Below are 19,272 nucleotides of genomic sequence, written 5' to 3' on the forward strand. Positions count from 1 at the left end.
CATCGACCTGCCTTTTGAGTTTTGTCAGGCGATACCTTACCAGCTGCTTCGCAGCCTACTGGTAGCCGCCTCTTGGGGATCTGTGCGTGTTCGCCGGTCCGACCAGGTTCCAAACCATGTCACCGGCCACAGACGTGCTGGATACTATGGCTCGAGGACTCGAACCGATATTGGCCCCTTTCACCAACGGTTTATATGCTAACCTTCCGAGAGGCTTGACAGCACTCGTTCGCTGACCCATTCCACGGGACTGGATGATGCTTACCTTGTGCGGACTGTGCAAAACCTGTATCACAGCGTCCTGCGACCTTGGTTGTGTCACTGCCATTATGCGGCCATTGGCTTTGGCTTTTGGCTAGATCTCCACCATCTTCCGCAAGGCCAACATAGGCCCCATGTTGCTGATCCTAGTTGGTGAAGTACTGAACTAGGCTTGGGAAATCCACAGAGCTAAGCTGCGTGCCCCTGTTGAAGGGGATTCCACTAAGCAAGCGTGGGGATTCCTTTCATATCTTGCGCCGTGGGAAGTACGAAGCGCATGGCTTTTGTGGCTTTTGATGGGACTGCCGTGCTCTAGCATTTCACGCAAGGATGTCTCCAGCAACAAGCTCACTTTTATTCCCAGCGTCATGGCCCTTGGTTCCATCTGTTCAGTAGCTTCATCGGTTCGAAGTCAGACCCTATAGATGAACTCATGGCCCAGTCTTTTCTTCCGTATGTAAGGGAGACGGCCTGTTGGGTTTTCTTTGTCTCGAAGTCAGCCCCTGAGGGTCGGCCTCGTCCGACGGACCACTACATTGCAAAGCATTGTGATCCACCGTAAAAATGTAGTCTTGGCACAACTTGTCAATGGCAGAACTGCGGAGTTCGAGTTGCGTGAATCTTCATCTCTTGTTTCCAGCTCGCAACTTCAACCGTGTGCCGGCAATAGGCGGCCCTGACTCTGCAGCAATGACTGCTGCTCGTCTGTCGCCAGCAGCGAGTCTGCTTCGCAACTCGAAGCTTTTCGCGCTTCCGAATCCATTGTCTCTGCCACCCACCGAACCTTCATCAGAGCCCGTCGCTTTCTCTGATACAGCGACCACTCCGTATCCCCTCCGAGCTGCATTAGAAACTCCGACGACCTCTCTGAAGAGGGGAGATTGGGGCTTAAAGCGGTCTCTGCCCGTTGAAACCACGACCAAGACCGGGACCCCGACCATACGGATACAAAATGGGATCGACACTCGCGAGCACATCGCCGATTTCGAATCCGCCGCCGACCATGTCATCACTCTCCGCAAATTCCATGAGTTGAATCTGAGAGTGACGCTGCCGGCAACGAAAGACAGGAGGTCAACTTCTCGAACGAGCGTTTTTCACCATGAAGTGGATCACACCGCAGCTGAACCTCTTCCGACGCTTGACAAGAAATATACTCCCTCTTCTTGGCTTCATATGAGCGCGTCTGAGCGTGAAGCTCAACTGCCTCAACATTTGAAAGAGACCTTGCAGGAGGTCGCGAAGTCGAGAGCACAGACATCAGAATCCGAGAGTGCATCTGCAACTCAACAAGCTTCCGCCCCGTCACTCTCTGCCCAGGCGACGAGAAGATGGAGATACTCTGGGCCTTACCTTGCAGGGCTGAATGGAATGGAGTTCGAATCTTTCTTGAAGAAGATCGATAGAGAAAGGAAGGCTGAGTTCAGGGCATATGTCAAAGGCCACTTGAGCGTGCAGAGAGATGAACAACATCGTGCAGCCGCACTGGAAGAGGGCCAAGCTGGTTCAACAGAGCCCGCAGAAGTCACCGAGGAAGATGTTACAGAATACCTTCGACACCTGCGATCAGAGCCAGGCAAATTCGGTCCGCTCATTGCCGAATTTTTCGATTTGGCGGATGGACCACGGCCCTCGTCCCAGACGACAGATCCATGGTCCTACGGACGTGACACGGTAGCCGCGGATCCATACAAGGAATCGGGGCCACCTCGAACCCATCCTTCTGCCGGATTGACATATCTCAGCTCGGAGATGTTCTCGCAGAATGACATAATGGTTGGTCCGCGAGACACGCGACCGCCCGTTCCAGCACGACTACTAAAGTCCATCCCTACTACGCACAACAGAAACATTCCGGTTGTGGGTGTGGCAGGATTCGTTGTCCCGCAGCCGACCCATACCTCATTGACCGACTACAACTGGAAATGGGAACCCACAAAGGATGGACCTAAGATGGTTGTCACTCCTACTGCCGCTACGGTGTCGCAAGCTGGCAAGGCCGAGATCCAGACTCGACTCCAACCAAACTGGCATTTGGAGGACGATGTTCCCGTCAACAGCGTTGAAAGAAAACCCAGAGACGACCCCAATGCAGCCAGAAAGCGCTCTGGGTCGCAAATCCCACGCCTTGACAAGAACTCCCCTAGACGCCGTTATTCGAGCTCGAGGCCGCCTCCTGAGCCGAGTCAAGACATCAGCGAAGAGATAGATGCGATGATCCGCGCTGCATCTTCGAATCCCTTGAAGAAAAAGATCTAGATGTACCATTATATAGAAATACTGTCACCTCTTACCATCAAGTTCAGCTTGTGTCAATGCCTAATTGAACCGCTCCCTCCGGGATACTCGCTAATGATAGATACCTGGGTACGCGTAGGTTGAGACACAACCATCTAATAAACTGTTCCGGAGTTCCAAAGTGATACCGTGCACGTGATGGCATCTAATCTTATCACTTGGCGCACAGTGTGCCGCGCCAAGACTTTGGCTCGAAAATTGAATTGAGCGACCACACCGCACTGCAATGCAACTCGCTACAACCACCAGACTTGCCAACTCTCGACTTCCCTCCTTTCGATCAATCCGCCTCAGCACACCGTCAAGATGGGTCGCGTTCGCACGAAGGTCAGTTGCAGTCAAGTGTGAACTCGCAGATGAACGTGTTTGAGCTGACTGAATGCGCGTCTAGACCGTCAAGAAGTCCGCCAAAGTCATCATTGAGCGATACTACCCCAAGCTCACGCTCGACTTCGAGACCAACAAGAGGATATGCGATGAAATTGCCATCATCGCATCCAAGCGTCTTCGCAACAAGGTATGTACCTAGCACTCAGGACCGAGCACCGCGGCGGTCGTCGAAGCCATCCATCAATTTGGATCTATGAAAACTAACGGACCATTTTTCCTCGTCTCCAGATCGCCGGCTACACCACCCACTTGATGAAGCGTATCCAGCGCGGACCTGTGCGAGGCATTTCTTTCAAGCTGCAAGAAGAGGAGCGAGAACGGAAAGATCAATACGTGCCCGAGATCTCGGCCCTCGACTTCACCCAGAACACGGAGAGCGGCCAGCTCGATGTCGACCCAGACACCAAGGACCTGTTGAAGAGCTTGGGTTTCGACTCTATCCCCGTCAACGTCGTCCCCGTCGCCCAGCAAGCTCCCCAGGACCGTGGCGGTCGCAGAGTCTTCGGCACCGACCGCCCAGGACGGAGGGAATAGATCCATCACCAACACATGGAAAAAGTGTGATACCGGGGGGATACTATGGCATGATTGAACGTGGTGGACTTGAGAAAACAACCATTTGCGTATCTTTAGCCGTCAACTTCCAATCTTTGATGTCGGATTCGCCCGTCGTGCCGGGTCTTCGACTGGTGTCGGTGATCTCACCCACTGCACCATGACCCGACAGACCAAGACAGGGAGAATGGGGAATCACTTGCCTGCAGCTCCGGTGCTTGCGCGGTGGATGCAGCTAGACACCACTGCTATGATCAGATGTGAAAAAAAGACAACAAGTCAATTCCACAATCAAAGGTGTCGCCTAGTCCTTGTGGACGAAGCTTGATCGCCATATCTTCTGTTCCTTTGCCTCTTGTAGCTGTTCACCTGTAGAAGGTTATTCCACGAGCGCCCACCCAATTTCGCGACTGATTGCAGAAATCACAGTCAGGACTAGCAGCAGAACGCCTCATAACGGAACAACTTCAACTTCATGTCTACTTGATTGAACTTCGTGCAACTAGAGCGCATCAAATCGTGGCAATCCTACCACGTGCGATTTGCATGCGTAAAAGCAGAAGGGTGCGACACCGAAATAGGTACCATTGTGTTGATCGGGATTTTATTATACTACGTACTCGATAACCAAAAGGCGGTCCGAACTGGACACTGCTCTTCTCATCCTTGATGCTGTTTGGAGGAAAATAGCATTCCCTGAACGCCATCGCCGTGCCTGTCCCTCAGGTTATAATACCGTTGAAGCCAAAACGACCGTCCTTCGACCCTATGCGAAGAGTTCAGATGAAACAGATCTCCTTCATTGATGACCGCGTACAAGAATAGACAACTCAATCTGCCTTGCCGTTGGTCATGCCTAGCAGCCCTTCCTTCCCCTCAAGATGGAAGTAACCACTGCTATTCCGGCTCAAGCTCTTCTTGATCGTGGTGCCGTTCTTAAGGACATACAACAGTGCAAAGACGGAGAGGATCAAGATCCCGAACGAGAAGTAGGGGTGATACGTCCCGAAGTTGCGGATCTGGAAGAAAATGTTCTCAAATGTGCCGATGGTGGATTTGGGCGTGAGCTTGGGCGGGTTGGCGACGATTCGAGGCAGAGTCTCGAGAATGGAGGTTCGGGAGGGCATGATATAGGCACCTGAATCGGTGACATCCCAGTACCGGCGGTTCTGAAACAAGAAGTCAGTCTTTCGTAATCAATTAAGCAGTAACCATGATGATACTCACGTCTTCATCGTTGATGATCACCCTCTCACCCTTCGACACGTCCACTCCATACGTCGATCTCAACCAACGCTCCCAGAAGACACCGTCGACCCAGGCAAAGCCGACCCCTTTGCGAAAGTTCTCCTCGGTGATGCTGATGACAATACTCTTCGCTTGTCGAAGCGCTCGCTGATCGTTGCGATCTTCGGCCTCCTCGATCCGTAGCTGCTTCGAATCACGGAGTTCTTGTCGTTCGAGCTGGAACGTTTGAGTCTGCTTGTCCATCCATTCTAAAGCGGCATTCTTCAATTCCCGCCTTGATTGCATGAATTGATCTGGTCGCTCCCTTGACAAAATCCCCAGGACGACATATTTGCCGGCCATGAGTTCCTTCGCATTTGCAGCGGTGAGTTCCGGGACGATTGGCAACCAGACGGACTGCATCCAGGTCAAGACTTTTCGGAAATCTCTCATGTCCTTTGGTGCAAGGGCGTTATAATAGGTAGGCCTTCCGTCTCGAGACACCAGCAACCTTGGCCAGGTTGAAATTTTGAATCGGTTGGCCAGGATTTCCGAGTCGGTCTTAACGATCTTTGCGTGTCCGATCAAGCTCAGAGTCAATCGGTCCAGAGCGGCAAAGTCTTCAGAAGTTGTGGCATCGTCAAAGAAGTAGACAAAGATGACCTCTTCCGTTTCCTCCATTTCCTTAAATGCAGCGGCATCGACATATTTGACATCGCTATCCAAAGCCTTGTTGGCAAAGGACAGTAGATCGCCGAGCCCCCGGAGACCTTCATACTCGACACGCTCGCCCCCTCGGAAAAAGTAGATGGTGGGATAAGCGTTGACCTTGGCGTCTTTGCACAGTCGGGATGACTGTTCACAATTGACTTCGCCAATGTTGAGCTTTCCCTCCATTTCTTTCGCCATCTCGGCCCAGGTGGGAGCTAGATGCTGGCAGTGGGAACACCACGGCACGTAGAACTTGATAAACCATGGATCCTGAGACGTAGTGACCAGTTTCTGGAAGGACTCTGCAGTCAAAGGAACTGACATGCCTTTCGCATTCGGCGCAGAACCGCTCTTTGCATTCTTCGGCCTGCCCAACTTGGCAGTCTCGGACGCCAACATTGCTGAGGTTGTCTCGGTCGACATCGCCGCAGCTTCTTTGTTTTGCTTTTCGCCGGCCGCAACTCCAGCAGCGGAGTCCTTGTCTTTAGCAAGAGGCTTCTCTGGACTGGCAGTGCGATCGACACCTTTTGCGCCGGGTTTGGGGACTTTGACTCCCTCTCTTGGCCGCGATCCCGGCTTGATTTGTTCTAGCTTTTCCTCCACATAGTGGCTGAAAGCCTCCATTGTCCGATCCCCAGAATACCGCTCGACGAGTTCGCCATCCTTGAACAACAAGAATGATGGCCATGCTTTCACCCCGTTCTTCCCGCACACATCTCCGTAGGCGATACAATTGATGGAAGCGAAATGAAAGTTGTAATATCCGTGGAAACTGTTAGGCGAAGACAGGTCTGGCTGGCCATCCTTAGTGCGCCCTTCCAGAGGATCTGAGGTCACGTAAAACTCGTATAATGTTTGCCAAACAGGGGCGATGGCCTTGCAATGCCCGCAATATGGTGAATAATGTTTAACCCACCTACACTTTGTCAGTGGCATTCCTGGGGAACTTCTGTTTCATTCTTACCAGTAACCCTCCTTTATTGTGTCGGCGAACTTGTCGCCCTGGATTTCTTTCATGGGAGGCACCTCAACACCGTTGAAAACTGTGTAATCCGAACCCTCCCCTCCATCGGCGGGAGACTCCCCTGAGAGCGCATCGTCGGATAGAACCACGCCGCCTTTTGCTGGAACCGGCGGTGCTGCGAGTGATATCGAGAAGGTGGCTGCAAGCGCCCATGCCAGCAACGCTGGCCTCATTGTGTAGCCTGACCAGCAGCTGCTTTGCGGTGTTGGAAGCGGGAAATGTCTCGGTGGTTTTGGAGTCGCAGGGTAGGGAGAAGAAAGGTGTGTGAAGAAGCCCGGTTTGGGTACCTAGGTATGAGGGCGGCGTACAAAGAATTCACGTCGGTCGAAGGAGTTTGTAAATGGTCGCGACGTATCAGAGCCACTCAAAGCTAGTATCAAGTAAGAGTGGCTACAGCAATGAAAGTGCATATAGGGAGAGTTGACTTCATCGATGGCGGCCCCGAGAGATAGATGGCGAGACAGCGGCATTCGCGCGATGCCTGGGAACGGCCAATTCCTGCCGCTATAAGAATGAATAGGTACGGTTGCATTTATATACGTATAACGCAGCTCTGTACGGTGGAGGGCTTAGTCAGAGGTGTAGTAGTGATGCAATAATTCGACAGGAGAAGCTGGAGAAGGCGGAGCATTCTGATGGATCATGCGCCATTGCATTGAGGGCCTAGTTCTACTACGTAGTAGATTCCAACCGCAGCCAGCCCAGCCAACCTCGCTCCAACCACTGCCCGACAGAACCCTCATCTTCCTACCTACCTTCTCTCTTCCTGCGATATCAACCACTGAGTAGATTCAAAACTTGAAGCACTGTTATTGTGGTTCCGAGGCTACTTGCCTACCCTCATCTGTCAACTTCGTCTTCCATCTTCCCTTTGTCGAAGATGAAGACCGCTACTCTCTTCCTCTCGGTTCTGACCGCCACCGCTGTCGCAGCTCGATCTCTGTTCTCTCCAAACCAAAATGCTCTTGTGGACGAACCCAAGTTCGAGGTGCCTGGAAAGAACCCACTAAACGTAAGCACGCATTCAGCGCGCGCCGCCTCGCCTTTTACTCACAGTTGGCAGTTCTGCGCAGACCCCGCCGAATACATCCTCGACATTGACTATGTTGATCTCTCGCCCAATCCACCTATTCCGTACGTGCTATACTGGCGAAACATCCTGACACTCGTGGCTGACCACTCTGCAGAGGTGAAAAACTGACCATTACCGCCAACGGTACATTTGCGAAGAACATCGAGCCAGGCGCGACCGTCTTCCTCCAGGTCAAATATGGATTGATTACCCTCATCAAGCAAGAAGCGGATCTCTGTGATAACCTTCCCCAAGTGGATATTACTTGCCCATTGGAGAAGGGTGTCTTGACTTTGAAGAAGGAAGTCGATATCCCCAAACAAGTGGTGGGTTACTATGAATCTAGGTGGCCGTTGATAAGCCAGCTAACATTGCTTCAGCCCCCGGGCAAATACACCGTCCTTGCCGATGTCAACACTGTGGATAAGGAGAAGATTACATGCATGGAAAGCACGGTTTTCTTCTCAAGGCAATGATTACTGCCATGAAATCTGCGAAAGAATGAAGACGAGGTGCAGATTGACGACGATGCGGAGTGGATGAGTCATCCAACCTATATGCATAAATCGACCTGCCGGTTCTTCTCCTGTTAGGCGTTGGAATGGGACTCGCACTTGACGCCTCGGTTCAAGGATTTATTGTTGATTGAGAGTCTAGTTATCGCAATTCAAGAAGGCGTACAAAGCATTTGCAATTGACTAGTCTCACTTTCGCTACAACTGGTCTTGCCTTTTCCCCTTCTATCGTGCTACGTTGTCTCAGTTGGCCCGACCCGGGGCATCCCAGAGCTCTTCGGCGTTTGATCTGAAGAGTTTCTCAATCAATCCCGTCTCGTTACCACACCATTCGAAGCACTTCTCAATGAAAGGCACTGGGTCGATGTTGTCGAACCTAGTATGAGGCCAGTCGGACGCATAGACAACCCGATCTGGACCCTGAAGAATGAACTCTCTCCCAATAGCATCCAAGTCGCGCATCTCGGGATCATGTGAAATGCGATACGGGGCAGACAGTTTGACCCAGGTGTCCCCCTTTTTCAGTAAATCAATCAACGAAGCAAAGCCGGTGATTGCGTAAGGATCAATCGCTCTTGAAGGATCATATGGTTGAGGAAGAGGCGGCGCCCCGAAATGAGCGACACAGACCTTCACCCCGAGATCCGGCACGATCTTCTCCAGCGTGATAGCCATTTTCAGAGGGATGAACAGTTCGAGAAGCCATCCGAGAGGTCGGAGCACAGCCGCGTAGGCCTCCAATTCAGCTCGCAACTCCGACTCGGTGACACACTCTCGACCGAGCGAAAGCATATTGACGCGCGCCCCTCGGACGCCTGCGTCGTGCCATTCCTGGAGAGTGTCTCCTTGGATTGTCGCGGGATCAAGGCCTACCACAGCTCGCCCGTGCTTCGGCGTCAGCTCGTACAACGCCTCCAGCATACACGAGTTGTCGGTGCCGTAGATCGAGGGCTGCACGAGCACCATGTTCTCGATCCCCGAGTCAAAACTGGAATAGAATGTCTTTGCGTCGGCCAACGTATGCGCCTGAGGTCTATATTTGGCCGAAGGGTCGAGAGGGAACCGTGTCGGGTCGACCACGTGCATATGGCTGTCCCATGTTCCCTTGGGCAATGGCCGAGAGAGTTTCGATGCGTTGCCCGTGTGTTTGTGTCGACTACAGGGTGGTGGGATGTTTCTGGCACCCGCCAGGCCCATTGGCAGCTTGTGCCATTGAGGCTGCCCGTGGCCGCTGCGAAGTTGCAGACACGAACGGCTTAGTTTGGGGAGAAGCATTGCATAGTCAACTAGAGATAGACTTTGAACGAGCAGGCACTGTTACATTAGGTAGTCGTGGTAAACTCCTTGTGCAGTCCAGTTATGGATGGATATATGACAAATAAAACGCTGGAAATGTGGAGTGGATGTAAACACACGCAGATCCAGATCCACTACGTACTACTACTAGTACAACTTAGTTGTTATGGCCCAAGAAGACACTCTTATATAGGTATATAAGCGGAAACCCGAACAATGGTGCCTTCATACAGGATAACGACGACTGTGCTTACACGTCTAACCATGGACCTGCCCTTTCTACAAGACCCAGGACTCCAAGATTCACACCCGTTGCCCTAGAGCTCGAGCCATTCCATATCCAAGGCCTTCTCTCATCAAGAACTCGAGCATACAAGCAGCAAAGCCAGTCCACCCTTCTTCAGGCAGTGGCAAAGTTCAACGCACCACTGCTAACCCTCAACCTCTTCCCAAACAACTGGAGGAACAAGATCAAGAGAAAGGCTCCAGCACAGAGGGCGGCTTGAATCCCGAAGCTGACTTTCGTCCCCTGAGCCTCAGCCCAAGTGACCTGGAAATAGGAGACGATGAAGCCGCCTGCCGTGCGAGAGAAATTGATCCAAGCTGCCACCTCGCCCGACGCCTCGGGGTAGCTGTCGAGATTATAGGCGTTCAGACCGACAGTGGTGATCATGATGCCGTAGACATACAGGCCCCAGAACAAGGAAGTGACCATGTAATGGTAGCCTTCCTCGAGGGCGAACCCGAGCCCGACCAGGCCGGCAATCATGAAAGGCGTCGAGATCCAGATGGCACGCAGTCGGACTTCGGGCTCGAAATGGCCGCTATTTCGGCGGATGTAGCTTGTCGCCAGATAGTCGTGCAGCCAGTGCCCTGTCACTTCACCCAACAAGGCCGCCACGATCGGCGTGAAGTAGAAATACCCGATCTGCTTCGGGCCGAAGTTGTAGAGGGGTGTCAGGAAAATGGAGAGCGTCGTGTTGATCCCAACCACCCACGCGAATGTCAGGAGGTAGTAGAAACACGAGATGAACACGGTCGGCTTCAACACGACTTTCACGGGGCGCATTAGTGCTTGGCCGATTGTGTTGCGCAGGTGTCGCGACCTGTATTGCGAAATGCCAAATAGGCGGGAGACCTTGCTGCCGCGGGCAGGCTGCGAGGATGCGGGAATGCGCCGGTCGTAGTATGTTTCGTCGACGAAGAGGATTGTGAGGCCGAGGCATAGAGCAGTCTGTAGCAGTGCCATTAGCATTCACCAAGGGCAGTGTGTGGCGGAGGGCAAAAGGCGTGGCATGACAAGGCTGGGAACACCTTACCTCTGCAACGTAGACCCAGAAAGGCACCTGCCAAGGTTGCGTGCTGATGATGAAGGCGGCGAACAATGGGCCAAAGTAGGGCGACAGAATGATGAACGCGGCCCAGATGTTGATCTTCCTTGCTCGTTCGTGGAAGAAGAACATGTCGTAGATGAACATCAGGCCTCCTCCCTGCGCAACGGTGCTGAAGAATCCGTTCAGGATGCGAGCAGCCATGAACGACTCGAACGTCTTGGCCGCCGCGCACCAGATGGCCGTGGCGGTGGCCAGAATGAGGAAGTAGAACAGAACCGGGAGACGACCGAAGTAAGCGGAGAGGGCGACCACGACGACGCCGCCTGCGCCCAGCATAAAGACATTGCCGACTTGCGAGTGGTTGACGTGGTCGGGAGTCATGCCCCAGACGGCTGCTTGCGGGAGCAGCGTCACCGCTCCTGTGGCGCTGCCATAGTCTGGCAGAAATGCTGTCATGGAGATGATGATGAGGATGATATGTTTCTTCCAGCGGCTCCAATTGAGCGGGTCGTTGGGGTCGGACGACGGTTGAGGCAGAAGAATGGTATGGCCATCGCGGGCTCGTTTGAGGTTGGCATGCTCGGGATCGCTGGCATCGATCACATAGCCTTCAGCGTTTTTGAACTCGTGGAGCTCCGTGACGTCCTCCACGGCGATGGGTGGCTCCCCCATCTCTTTGTCGTTCATCGTGGCGAGCGCGTCTTCAACCGCCAAAGTGGTGTCAATGGGGTTGGCTTCTAGTAAACCGCTATCACCTGGATGCTAGGGAGTAAGTTGTAAATGATTCTTGAGTCCCCTGCGGAGCTGTTTCGAAGAGGAAAGGATGGGATCCATCTAGTATTTTATACTTATGGGGTAGTCATCCACAACCGCCTCAACGTGGAGGATCATTATTGTGTCAGATCATAACTGCTAGATTCAGGCGAGGACACAAGAGAACCAGTCGATCCCCGGAAACCCACCGGATGGACATGGTTCGGACAATACCCCAGTTTTACCCCCATAGATTCCAGCCGTGTGGAGGAGCGAGGCTGTCGAGCTGCATCGGATCCTGGCGTCACTTTCTGCCGGAGTTATAGGTTGTCAAGCATCTTTAGGGAGTCGGTTTCGATCCGCCCTTCCTGTTTCTTGTTGCGTTACGCCAATGGCCATCCTTTCTGACGGATCGATATGATATTGGCGCTGTGCCTGTAGGGCTCATGGGACGGCCGCGATTTATGCTCACCATTGGTAGATGCTGAATGGTTGGCTGGCGCTCTTACTCCGCATGCAGGAGAGGAGACAGGGGTGTTGGTAATGCGGTCACCATCCTTGATGCTCTGGTCCAGTCGGGTTCTGAGAAGCCAGTCGGCGACTCCCCGCTGAGTAGGACAGCCGTATTGATTTCTTTCCTGTCTTTGAGATGGTGCTAGGTTGTTCGCTTATCACAACACCTATAGTATATAGTCAATCGAGTACCATGGCCACGGTCAAGCAATGCAAAAGAGGCATGGCCTCTTTGCGGTCCCGATGGGACAGGTGTGCATTGTATCTGACATTGCTTCGAGTATTTATTGACACTCACCTTACATAAAGGGACCGTCACAGACCAGTCTGGATCAAACGTCCGGATCAAACGGTTATCTTCAAGCAAGTCAAGCTCATTCTCGCAACTGGTGAAGACGGCGAGGTCACGCTCAAGTACCATGTGCCGAAGGATGTCTCGTAATCGAACCACTTATCTCAGTCTCCGTACCTACCCCGCGGCATCTGCTGCAGCTGCCGTAAGATTGATATCGGCGGAAATGCTCTCTCACTGTAGTAGACGCAAGCATGATTCAGCCCACATCCTGATCAGTGAGCGTTGTGCACTGGATAGGTCATGATCAGCAGGTATTTTACCAACTTATCCTCACTTGAAGAACCATTGAGCCATTTGAGAGTGTTGGCCCGTCGAGTAGTAGCGATGGATATGATAGCGCTACGGAATCGGTGGATGTGTTAAGGACAACTCTCTTGAACCTGTTCAATCGGACTCATGACCATCCTGTAGAACCATCGTGTCTGACAGCAACGGTATGGTACCGTGGCATCCTAGAGAACGAGCGAGCGATTGGAAGAGATATATAAGAGGAAGCAGTAGAGGACCATGACAAGTTGGTTGTTTCAATTTTTAATGTGGTCTCAGACGGCAATACCTTTTTACTCTATTATGGAAAACTGGGGCAGAATTGCCGAATTTGGTAATCTCTATAACTAGATCCACAAAGCGGGTGCGAAACATGTCTGTTGTGCTGCCAGCGGGAGCCTGGAAAATTAATATTGGAACGGCCCGTGGAGACGTGTTTTGGGTTAGAGAAGTCCCCAAACGACAACAGGAGGGCAATAGGGCAGCTTGCAAGAATCGCAAACCCTGCCAGGCTGATGGCCAATCATCCTAGAGTAGTACCGGCCGGTTGCACACGTGGAGCGGCCAGCATGGAAAGTTCCCGAGGAAAGAAAGATGACCGAGACTCCTGGCACGGAGTCCTGGACCCTCGCAAAAGAAAACAGATTCAGGATCGGCTGGCACAGAGGGCCAGAAGTAAGTCCTTCAAGGGTCATCATTCGGCAACCTTTTCAGAGCCCTGTCTGAGCCTCATTCTCTCTTCTCTCTAGGGAAACGACTGTCAGCAGCGACGAGTGGCAAGGACACAGCTCAGTCAGTGGTGGCGCTACATGGATCCGACAATAACAATACTTCACCTGAGGCAGCCAGAGGGATCAATCTTGATTCATCACAGCTGGATATGGACCTTAACATTACGGCCGCACCATCTGTCACTTTGCCGTCATCATCTTCTTCATATCTTTCGATGCCAACCGAGGCCCCCGGGGCTACAACCCCCCCGTCGATCTCAGCAGTATCTTCCTCAATGACACTGACGGCGCCGTTACCATCAGATCATCTGTTGCACCCCGAGTCCAAAATCAGTGCGATTCTGGCTCTCTCGATCAACGGCCATATCTTGGGTCTCACCTGCAGCGATTCAAAGTTGATCCGATCACGTCCTCAACCACCCAACATACCGGAGTCTCTCTACCCGACGCCGCTGCAACTTTCGATAGCTCACCACGACTGGATCGATCGATTCCCGTTTCCAAGAATGCGGGATAACATGATCGCGCTGATCGATGTCGTCGATTTCAAGGACCTGTTGTTCGACTTCTTCACCATGCCGTCGTTCACTGTCAATACTGGTGCGGTTGCCTGGGATCCTGGTGCATGGCGGATCAGTCCCGAATTCAAAGAGAAATGGGGCTACCTCTTCTGTTGATACCAATCATACAGACTGATCAGTCGCTGCCGGTTGATAAGAATTGGTCGGACGGCGTGCATCATTGACGGTGGGGAAACACTCAACATTTGATGATGGGCCAATAGAAGCACCGTCTGGAGAATGACAAAAAACAAAAATGAAATATGTGGTTCTATGGAGTGTGTCTTTTTACAGGACGAACTCGTGGGCTTCTGCCATATGGCAGAGAATGTCACCGTGGCCTTTGCTCATTGACTTCAGTTGCACCTGGCATCACCAAGACTGTTTTCCATTTGACACCAGACCATTCATCCTAAGCACCTCTTGCCACTCCTGCAGGCTGCAATTCACAAAGGTAGAGAATTAGAGCTCCGCTACTTTCTCTGTCGGGATGGCAGTCTTCTCATCCGTTGCCGAGGAACCGATTGCTACGACCTCTGAGCCATCGATGGTCTCGACGGCCTCAATCATGTTGGTGTCCTTCAACCAGTACTTGAGAATAGGCAAGACGCAAATTGGCCCTGCGGCAACAAACTGAAGTTGGGAGGTTAGTATTTTGCCTCTGAGCTTACGCAGCAAAACTGTCGAAGACTTACTGCCCAGGATGTTCCAAACATGAATTCCTTCGAGTATCCGTTGAGATCAAGACCGTATGCACATACCTGGCAAGCGGCATTGAGCAGCCGGTACATGGCGGCGTAGACGGAGAGCTGCCAGATGGTCAACTTAGAGGCACGGAGAGAAAAGGGACAGGACTCACTTCGCTAGGATCATTGCTTAAGGCGCCGATGAACCAATATGCGTAACAGTTGTATGTCGCATCCATGAAGCCGTACATGACAAACAGGAAGCACCAAGCGCCATAGCCACTGTCGAACACGTCCATACGCTCGGCCTCATCAAGGCCAAGTTTTGTGTCCCTCATCGCGAAATAGCCTCCAATCCAAACGGCATTGAACATCACAAAGACATAGACCAGGGCCCAGAAGGCTCGCTTGCGCCGTTTCATTGGCAACAGGTCTGTGAACAGGTTTAGAACCCAAGCGGCTCCAACCTGCACGACGCCCGAGAGGAAGGTGTTCAAGGCTCGGCCCCGCACAGTAAAGACGATGCCGTTGAAGTCGTTGTTCTGGTAAACGGTATAGTAATTGATGGCCCAGCAGTAAGGCCAGAAGAAGACAATCCACCAATTTCTGCGACAAACGTGGTACGACGACACCAGTTCTTCCATGAAGGTCTTTTTATGTTCGAGTGTGACCAGAGAGCCATCTTCTCGGATGATTTTGTGCCAGGGATACATAGCAAGACCGAGAAAAGCACCGCACAACATCAGGATGAACAAGCCAATGTAGGTCCCATCGCCAACGCGGCTTCCGTTGTTGGTGCCAGCATTCCAGTTCTGGCCCACGGGGATTGCGGCGCCAATGACCACACCAAATTGGAAGATGGACCAGAAGATGGAGACGTAGAGACCTTTCTTCTCTTCAGAAGCGAAAGCCGTGATGGCGGTACCTTCGGCTGTCCACAGGAACGCTGCAGAGAGGCCGCACCAGCAGCCTCCGAAGATCACAAAAGGAACGTTGGCCGTATGATTGTAGCACCACAGACTTGCCGCATATGCTGCATACCCAAACCCGCCGAAGCAGAGAGTGGCGCGAAGGCCGAAGAAGTTCAAACATGCCGGGGCAACGAGGCAGAATACCGTGAAGACGACGTACAGGGCAATATTGGCGATGTCGGAGAGCCACGCGGTTTGTTGTCCAGCGCCACCGATGAACGTGATGACATTGTACATGCCAACCGTCATGAAGAGGACACAGCCGAGCATGACTGCCTGGACTCGAGGATGGCTGTATGCCCAGACGGTGACTCCCAACACATGGTAGGACTTCGGCAACTGCAACCAGGTTAGCATCTTGCCCCTGCTGCTGTTCAGCACACTTACCTGGTAGGACCCTTTGATGTATTGGGTGGCTTCGACATCGGTCATGTTTTGTCTTTTCTCAAGATCCCCTGTCGGGACCGTCTGACTATTGGCCTCCATAGCCATCTTTGGAGGGAGTGCTTTTGTCTCAACAGCCGTAAATCAAAAGACGTTGCAACGGTCCACCAGCAATATCGAGCTGTCCAGGACGATTGAGAGCCCAATGGCCTCCTGGTGCAAAGATATATACATGCGTGGACAGTGTGACCGCCGATACCTATCTCAGCATATCTCAGCATATGATTACCCCCTAGGATAACTAGATGGCGAGGCTGATAAGGTTCCACTTCTCCACGCTGACAGTATTATTTCCTCTCTAGGAAGTTGAATGTTATCAAGCCAGCCAATTCATGGTGGAGACGCACTTCTCCTCCTGAACTTTTGGCGATCATCGAAGATACAGAAATTAGCCCATCTGGTAGGTCGGTCTCCGGCAACCTCTGTTATTTGCATATCGACGTCTCTAAGCCTGGCGGCGTCTGGCACCTTATCGAGACCAGTAGCTGGACCAACAGCATACCCTAGAAGGACTTCACCTTGTGAACTGATTGTGACTGCGGCTTCAGTATCAAGAGACTTCAATATCAGTTATCATTAGCTCATCCTCTAGCTGAGCGGCTTGTTGGCGAACTTCCACAAACGTACCTCCTCAGCAAAAATCTCAACTACCCGCCAACGCTCATACTGTCATAACGGTCGGCCGGGCTGGAGTTGACACCCAGACTGACAAACGGATCGTGGGCTCCCCCTCAGTCTCAGAAGTGTGCAGCTTTCGACTTGGATGTTACCCTCAGAGTAGCTGGAGTGACCACCTGTTTCGGGCCGGCCCACAGGATCGATCCCCAGGTTGGCTGCAGTGACCCGCCATAGGTATCAAGACTGGTTGCCACTATCTCTGGGTATGCCAGCGCTTAGAGGCGTGCCTCCTTCCATCATTTCTTCCTGTTACCCTGGTCAACCAACCCACTCTCTATGGTACAGGTATGGAGGCCACCTTACCTTCGTTCCAGCCAACGGCCTCTCGCCGCGTTGCAAAGATTGACTGCTACAATTGCGTGGCCGCGAAAAGAAGATGTGATCGAAGTCGGCAACAATGCAGTGTGTGTGCCGCAAACCTGGAAGAATGCAACGGCTACCCTTATCAGCTGTCATGGCAAACGGGCGTGGCCTCACGGGGCAAATTGAAGGGGAAGACATTCAACATCAATGGTCATCAAATCGCCCCTACAACAACTTCTGTGCGAGGCTTTCGGTTCAAGGAAGGTCGACCTCGACAGAAAAGATCTCAGAAACAAAAGGGAAGCGGCAACGGTCCCAGTATTGGGCCCAGGCTCCTTCAAACACAAACACCACCAACAAGTGATGGAGTAAGCTCTGGACAGCCTCGCGGGCAGGAATCAATCGTCCAGGACCTTGAAATCCTTTCACAGTTGCATTCTGATGAAGTCGTTGTGGCGACGAAACGGATGCGAGAGGACACGAGAGACCAGGAGAAGGAATACTTCTTGGACAGTCTAAGCCCGACATCCGCGGAGATCTTTGTAGGCTTGGATGAGCTCATACACGACAACGAGGCAGACGATACTTATCCTCTTGTTCCTGCCAATGGCCATCTGGAGTCCCGTATTGAAACAATGCAACGCGAGGGAAGCTTTTGCCATGTTTCCGAAGGTCATCAGAACAAGAGAACACCTAGCACTTCGGGTTGCGATTCGTCGTTGTTCGGCCAGAGTTCGACGCTCTGCGGCGAGGATCTGGTCCATGAACAGATTTCACCAGCCCAATCACTTGATTTCAGAGCAAGGGAAGCAGTTGAAGACCAGTGGAATTCTCCAGATTCATATCTTAAACTGGCTGAAGGGTCGATGCTTACGACATGCCAGATGTTCCTACCTCAGACCGTCCATTTAGAGCAGCTTCTCAATCTCTGTAAGTTCGCCGGACACCAGATATGATTCTAAACTTACAACTGGGACAGATGACCGCGAACTTTGCTCTCTTCCCATCACGCACGACATTGTTGCAAATCCCTTCCGCTGTCGACAGAACACGTCTCACGGAACGAAATACCTTCTACACGCCATACTCGCTCTCTCAATGCAACATTTTGTGCGCATGAACGATACCTCTGATCAGGATCCCTCATCCCAGCTAGCTGTGAGCTATAAACATACAGCCGTCCACTTGTACACCTCTGCTCTTGAGATGGAAACCAGTACATCGACACTGTCATTCATTGATACCGCTCTGATATTGTGTACACTCGAAGTAAGTCAACTGACCTCGAACTGTCGACCAACATCACTCATTCGTTGTTCCATAGAGTCTTAACTCTGCAGCGGCCCCCTGGGAGCTACACTTGTGCAATGCATACAGGTTACTGGAAAACGCTGGCGGTGTGTCAAAGATTGGTAATTCGCCACGTTTACAGGCACAAGTCGCCATGTTCCTGTGGTATGTGATATGTTCTCTGGAGCATTTTCTCTTATTGCGAGCTTCTGGAAGAACGAGCTAACGTGGTCACTTCTTCGTTAGGTGGGATTGTACAGTGTCTCTGGTCTCTAGGTCAGCTTGCATTTTTCCACCAGAGTACTACGAGACTATCGCAGAATATGACGCGGAGTCTTCTTGGAGTGTGTTCAGTATCACGGGAATCCCTAAGCAGCTGTTCGTGTATCTTCACGAGATTGTGCAGTTGGCAGAAGAAAGAGAGAAGACGATAACCATGAAATGGGTGACCTTCAACATGCAACGAGTGCATGAACTCGAGACAGCTATCAGCCAACTGCCAGGGTCCAGTGCTTCTAGTGACGAGCTCCAGGACGAGGAAGTGATACAGAGTGAGCTGGACTGTTCACACGCTCTGAAGGCGTGGAAATATGCCCTACTCCTCTACATCGAAAGGACCTTCAAATGGAACCGCCGCGATGCTCGACCGAGCAAGGCTATTGTGTCTTTCTCACGACTGACATTGGACCATGTGCGTTGCTGCCGATCATCTTCTGTGATACAAAAGCAGCTCCTTCTACCAGTGTTTCTTGCTGGATCAGAGGCCAACGACCAGTATGCACGTTCATTTTCACGGAACTATTGTGACACCTGGTTGAAAAAATCTCGCTACCGCATGTTCCAAGACGCAAGTTCCCTCCTCGAAGAAATATGGTCGGCAAGAGACATCACCAACGGCTCTATGCATGTATGGTGGGGGTCTGTGATTGACTCGAAGCAGCAACGAAAACACGCAAGTGGACAGGCTACCCGATTGCAATATTTGTTTGGATGACTACTGATGAAGGGGGCTGCTCGCCAGACTACCGGCACAGATGT

At 52.1% G+C, this 19,272-nt stretch overlaps 9 protein-coding genes across 9 annotated transcripts; 5 read left to right on the forward strand and 4 right to left on the reverse strand.

The window, feature by feature from the left end:
* Window positions 1-951: 951 nt before the first annotated feature.
* A1O1_03371 (uncharacterized protein) lies at window positions 952-2,520 on the forward strand (the record flags this gene model as incomplete). The annotated part of the gene is made up of 1 exon (XM_007724276.1): window positions 952-2,520. The coding sequence occupies one exon, from the start codon at window positions 952-954 to the stop codon at window positions 2,518-2,520; it is 1,569 nt and encodes a 522-aa protein (XP_007722466.1).
* A 345-nt stretch (window positions 2,521-2,865) lies between these two features.
* Window positions 2,866-3,483, forward strand: A1O1_03372 (40S ribosomal protein S17; the record flags this gene model as incomplete). Its single annotated transcript, XM_007724277.1, has 3 exons — window positions 2,866-2,886; window positions 2,951-3,076; window positions 3,178-3,483. 3 exons carry the CDS (start codon window positions 2,866-2,868, stop codon window positions 3,481-3,483), a joined length of 453 nt encoding a protein of 150 aa, XP_007722467.1.
* An 851-nt stretch (window positions 3,484-4,334) lies between these two features.
* Window positions 4,335-6,639, reverse strand: A1O1_03373 (protein disulfide-isomerase; the record flags this gene model as incomplete). The annotated part of the gene is made up of 3 exons (XM_007724278.1): window positions 4,335-4,673; window positions 4,732-6,358; window positions 6,407-6,639. 3 exons carry the CDS (start codon window positions 6,637-6,639, stop codon window positions 4,335-4,337), a joined length of 2,199 nt encoding a protein of 732 aa, XP_007722468.1.
* Window positions 6,640-7,346: 707 nt separating this feature from the next.
* Window positions 7,347-8,014, forward strand: A1O1_03374 (uncharacterized protein; the record flags this gene model as incomplete). Its single annotated transcript, XM_007724279.1, has 4 exons — window positions 7,347-7,478; window positions 7,530-7,600; window positions 7,654-7,864; window positions 7,919-8,014. 4 exons carry the CDS (start codon window positions 7,347-7,349, stop codon window positions 8,012-8,014), a joined length of 510 nt encoding a protein of 169 aa, XP_007722469.1.
* A 282-nt stretch (window positions 8,015-8,296) lies between these two features.
* Window positions 8,297-9,250, reverse strand: A1O1_03375 (uncharacterized protein; the record flags this gene model as incomplete). Its single annotated transcript, XM_007724280.1, has 1 exon — window positions 8,297-9,250. The coding sequence occupies one exon, from the start codon at window positions 9,248-9,250 to the stop codon at window positions 8,297-8,299; it is 954 nt and encodes a 317-aa protein (XP_007722470.1).
* Window positions 9,251-9,749: 499 nt separating this feature from the next.
* On the reverse strand, window positions 9,750-11,370 carry A1O1_03376 (uncharacterized protein; the record flags this gene model as incomplete). Its single annotated transcript, XM_007724281.1, has 2 exons — window positions 9,750-10,583; window positions 10,669-11,370. The coding sequence occupies 2 exons, from the start codon at window positions 11,368-11,370 to the stop codon at window positions 9,750-9,752; spliced, it is 1,536 nt and encodes a 511-aa protein (XP_007722471.1).
* A 1,770-nt stretch (window positions 11,371-13,140) lies between these two features.
* Window positions 13,141-13,979, forward strand: A1O1_03377 (uncharacterized protein; the record flags this gene model as incomplete). Its single annotated transcript, XM_007724282.1, has 2 exons — window positions 13,141-13,246; window positions 13,321-13,979. 2 exons carry the CDS (start codon window positions 13,141-13,143, stop codon window positions 13,977-13,979), a joined length of 765 nt encoding a protein of 254 aa, XP_007722472.1.
* Window positions 13,980-14,324: 345 nt separating this feature from the next.
* On the reverse strand, window positions 14,325-16,011 carry A1O1_03378 (uncharacterized protein; the record flags this gene model as incomplete). The annotated part of the gene is made up of 4 exons (XM_007724283.1): window positions 14,325-14,495; window positions 14,558-14,671; window positions 14,722-15,858; window positions 15,907-16,011. 4 exons carry the CDS (start codon window positions 16,009-16,011, stop codon window positions 14,325-14,327), a joined length of 1,527 nt encoding a protein of 508 aa, XP_007722473.1.
* A 917-nt stretch (window positions 16,012-16,928) lies between these two features.
* A1O1_03379 (uncharacterized protein) lies at window positions 16,929-19,228 on the forward strand (the record flags this gene model as incomplete). The annotated part of the gene is made up of 4 exons (XM_007724284.1): window positions 16,929-17,874; window positions 17,924-18,213; window positions 18,269-18,399; window positions 18,481-19,228. 4 exons carry the CDS (start codon window positions 16,929-16,931, stop codon window positions 19,226-19,228), a joined length of 2,115 nt encoding a protein of 704 aa, XP_007722474.1.
* Between the last annotated feature and the right edge of the window lie 44 nt (window positions 19,229-19,272).

The sequence above is a fragment of the Capronia coronata genome, assembly GCF_000585585.1.
Source record: "Capronia coronata CBS 617.96 chromosome Unknown acBCG-supercont1.3, whole genome shotgun sequence".
Taxonomy (NCBI): domain Eukaryota; kingdom Fungi; phylum Ascomycota; class Eurotiomycetes; order Chaetothyriales; family Herpotrichiellaceae; genus Capronia; species Capronia coronata.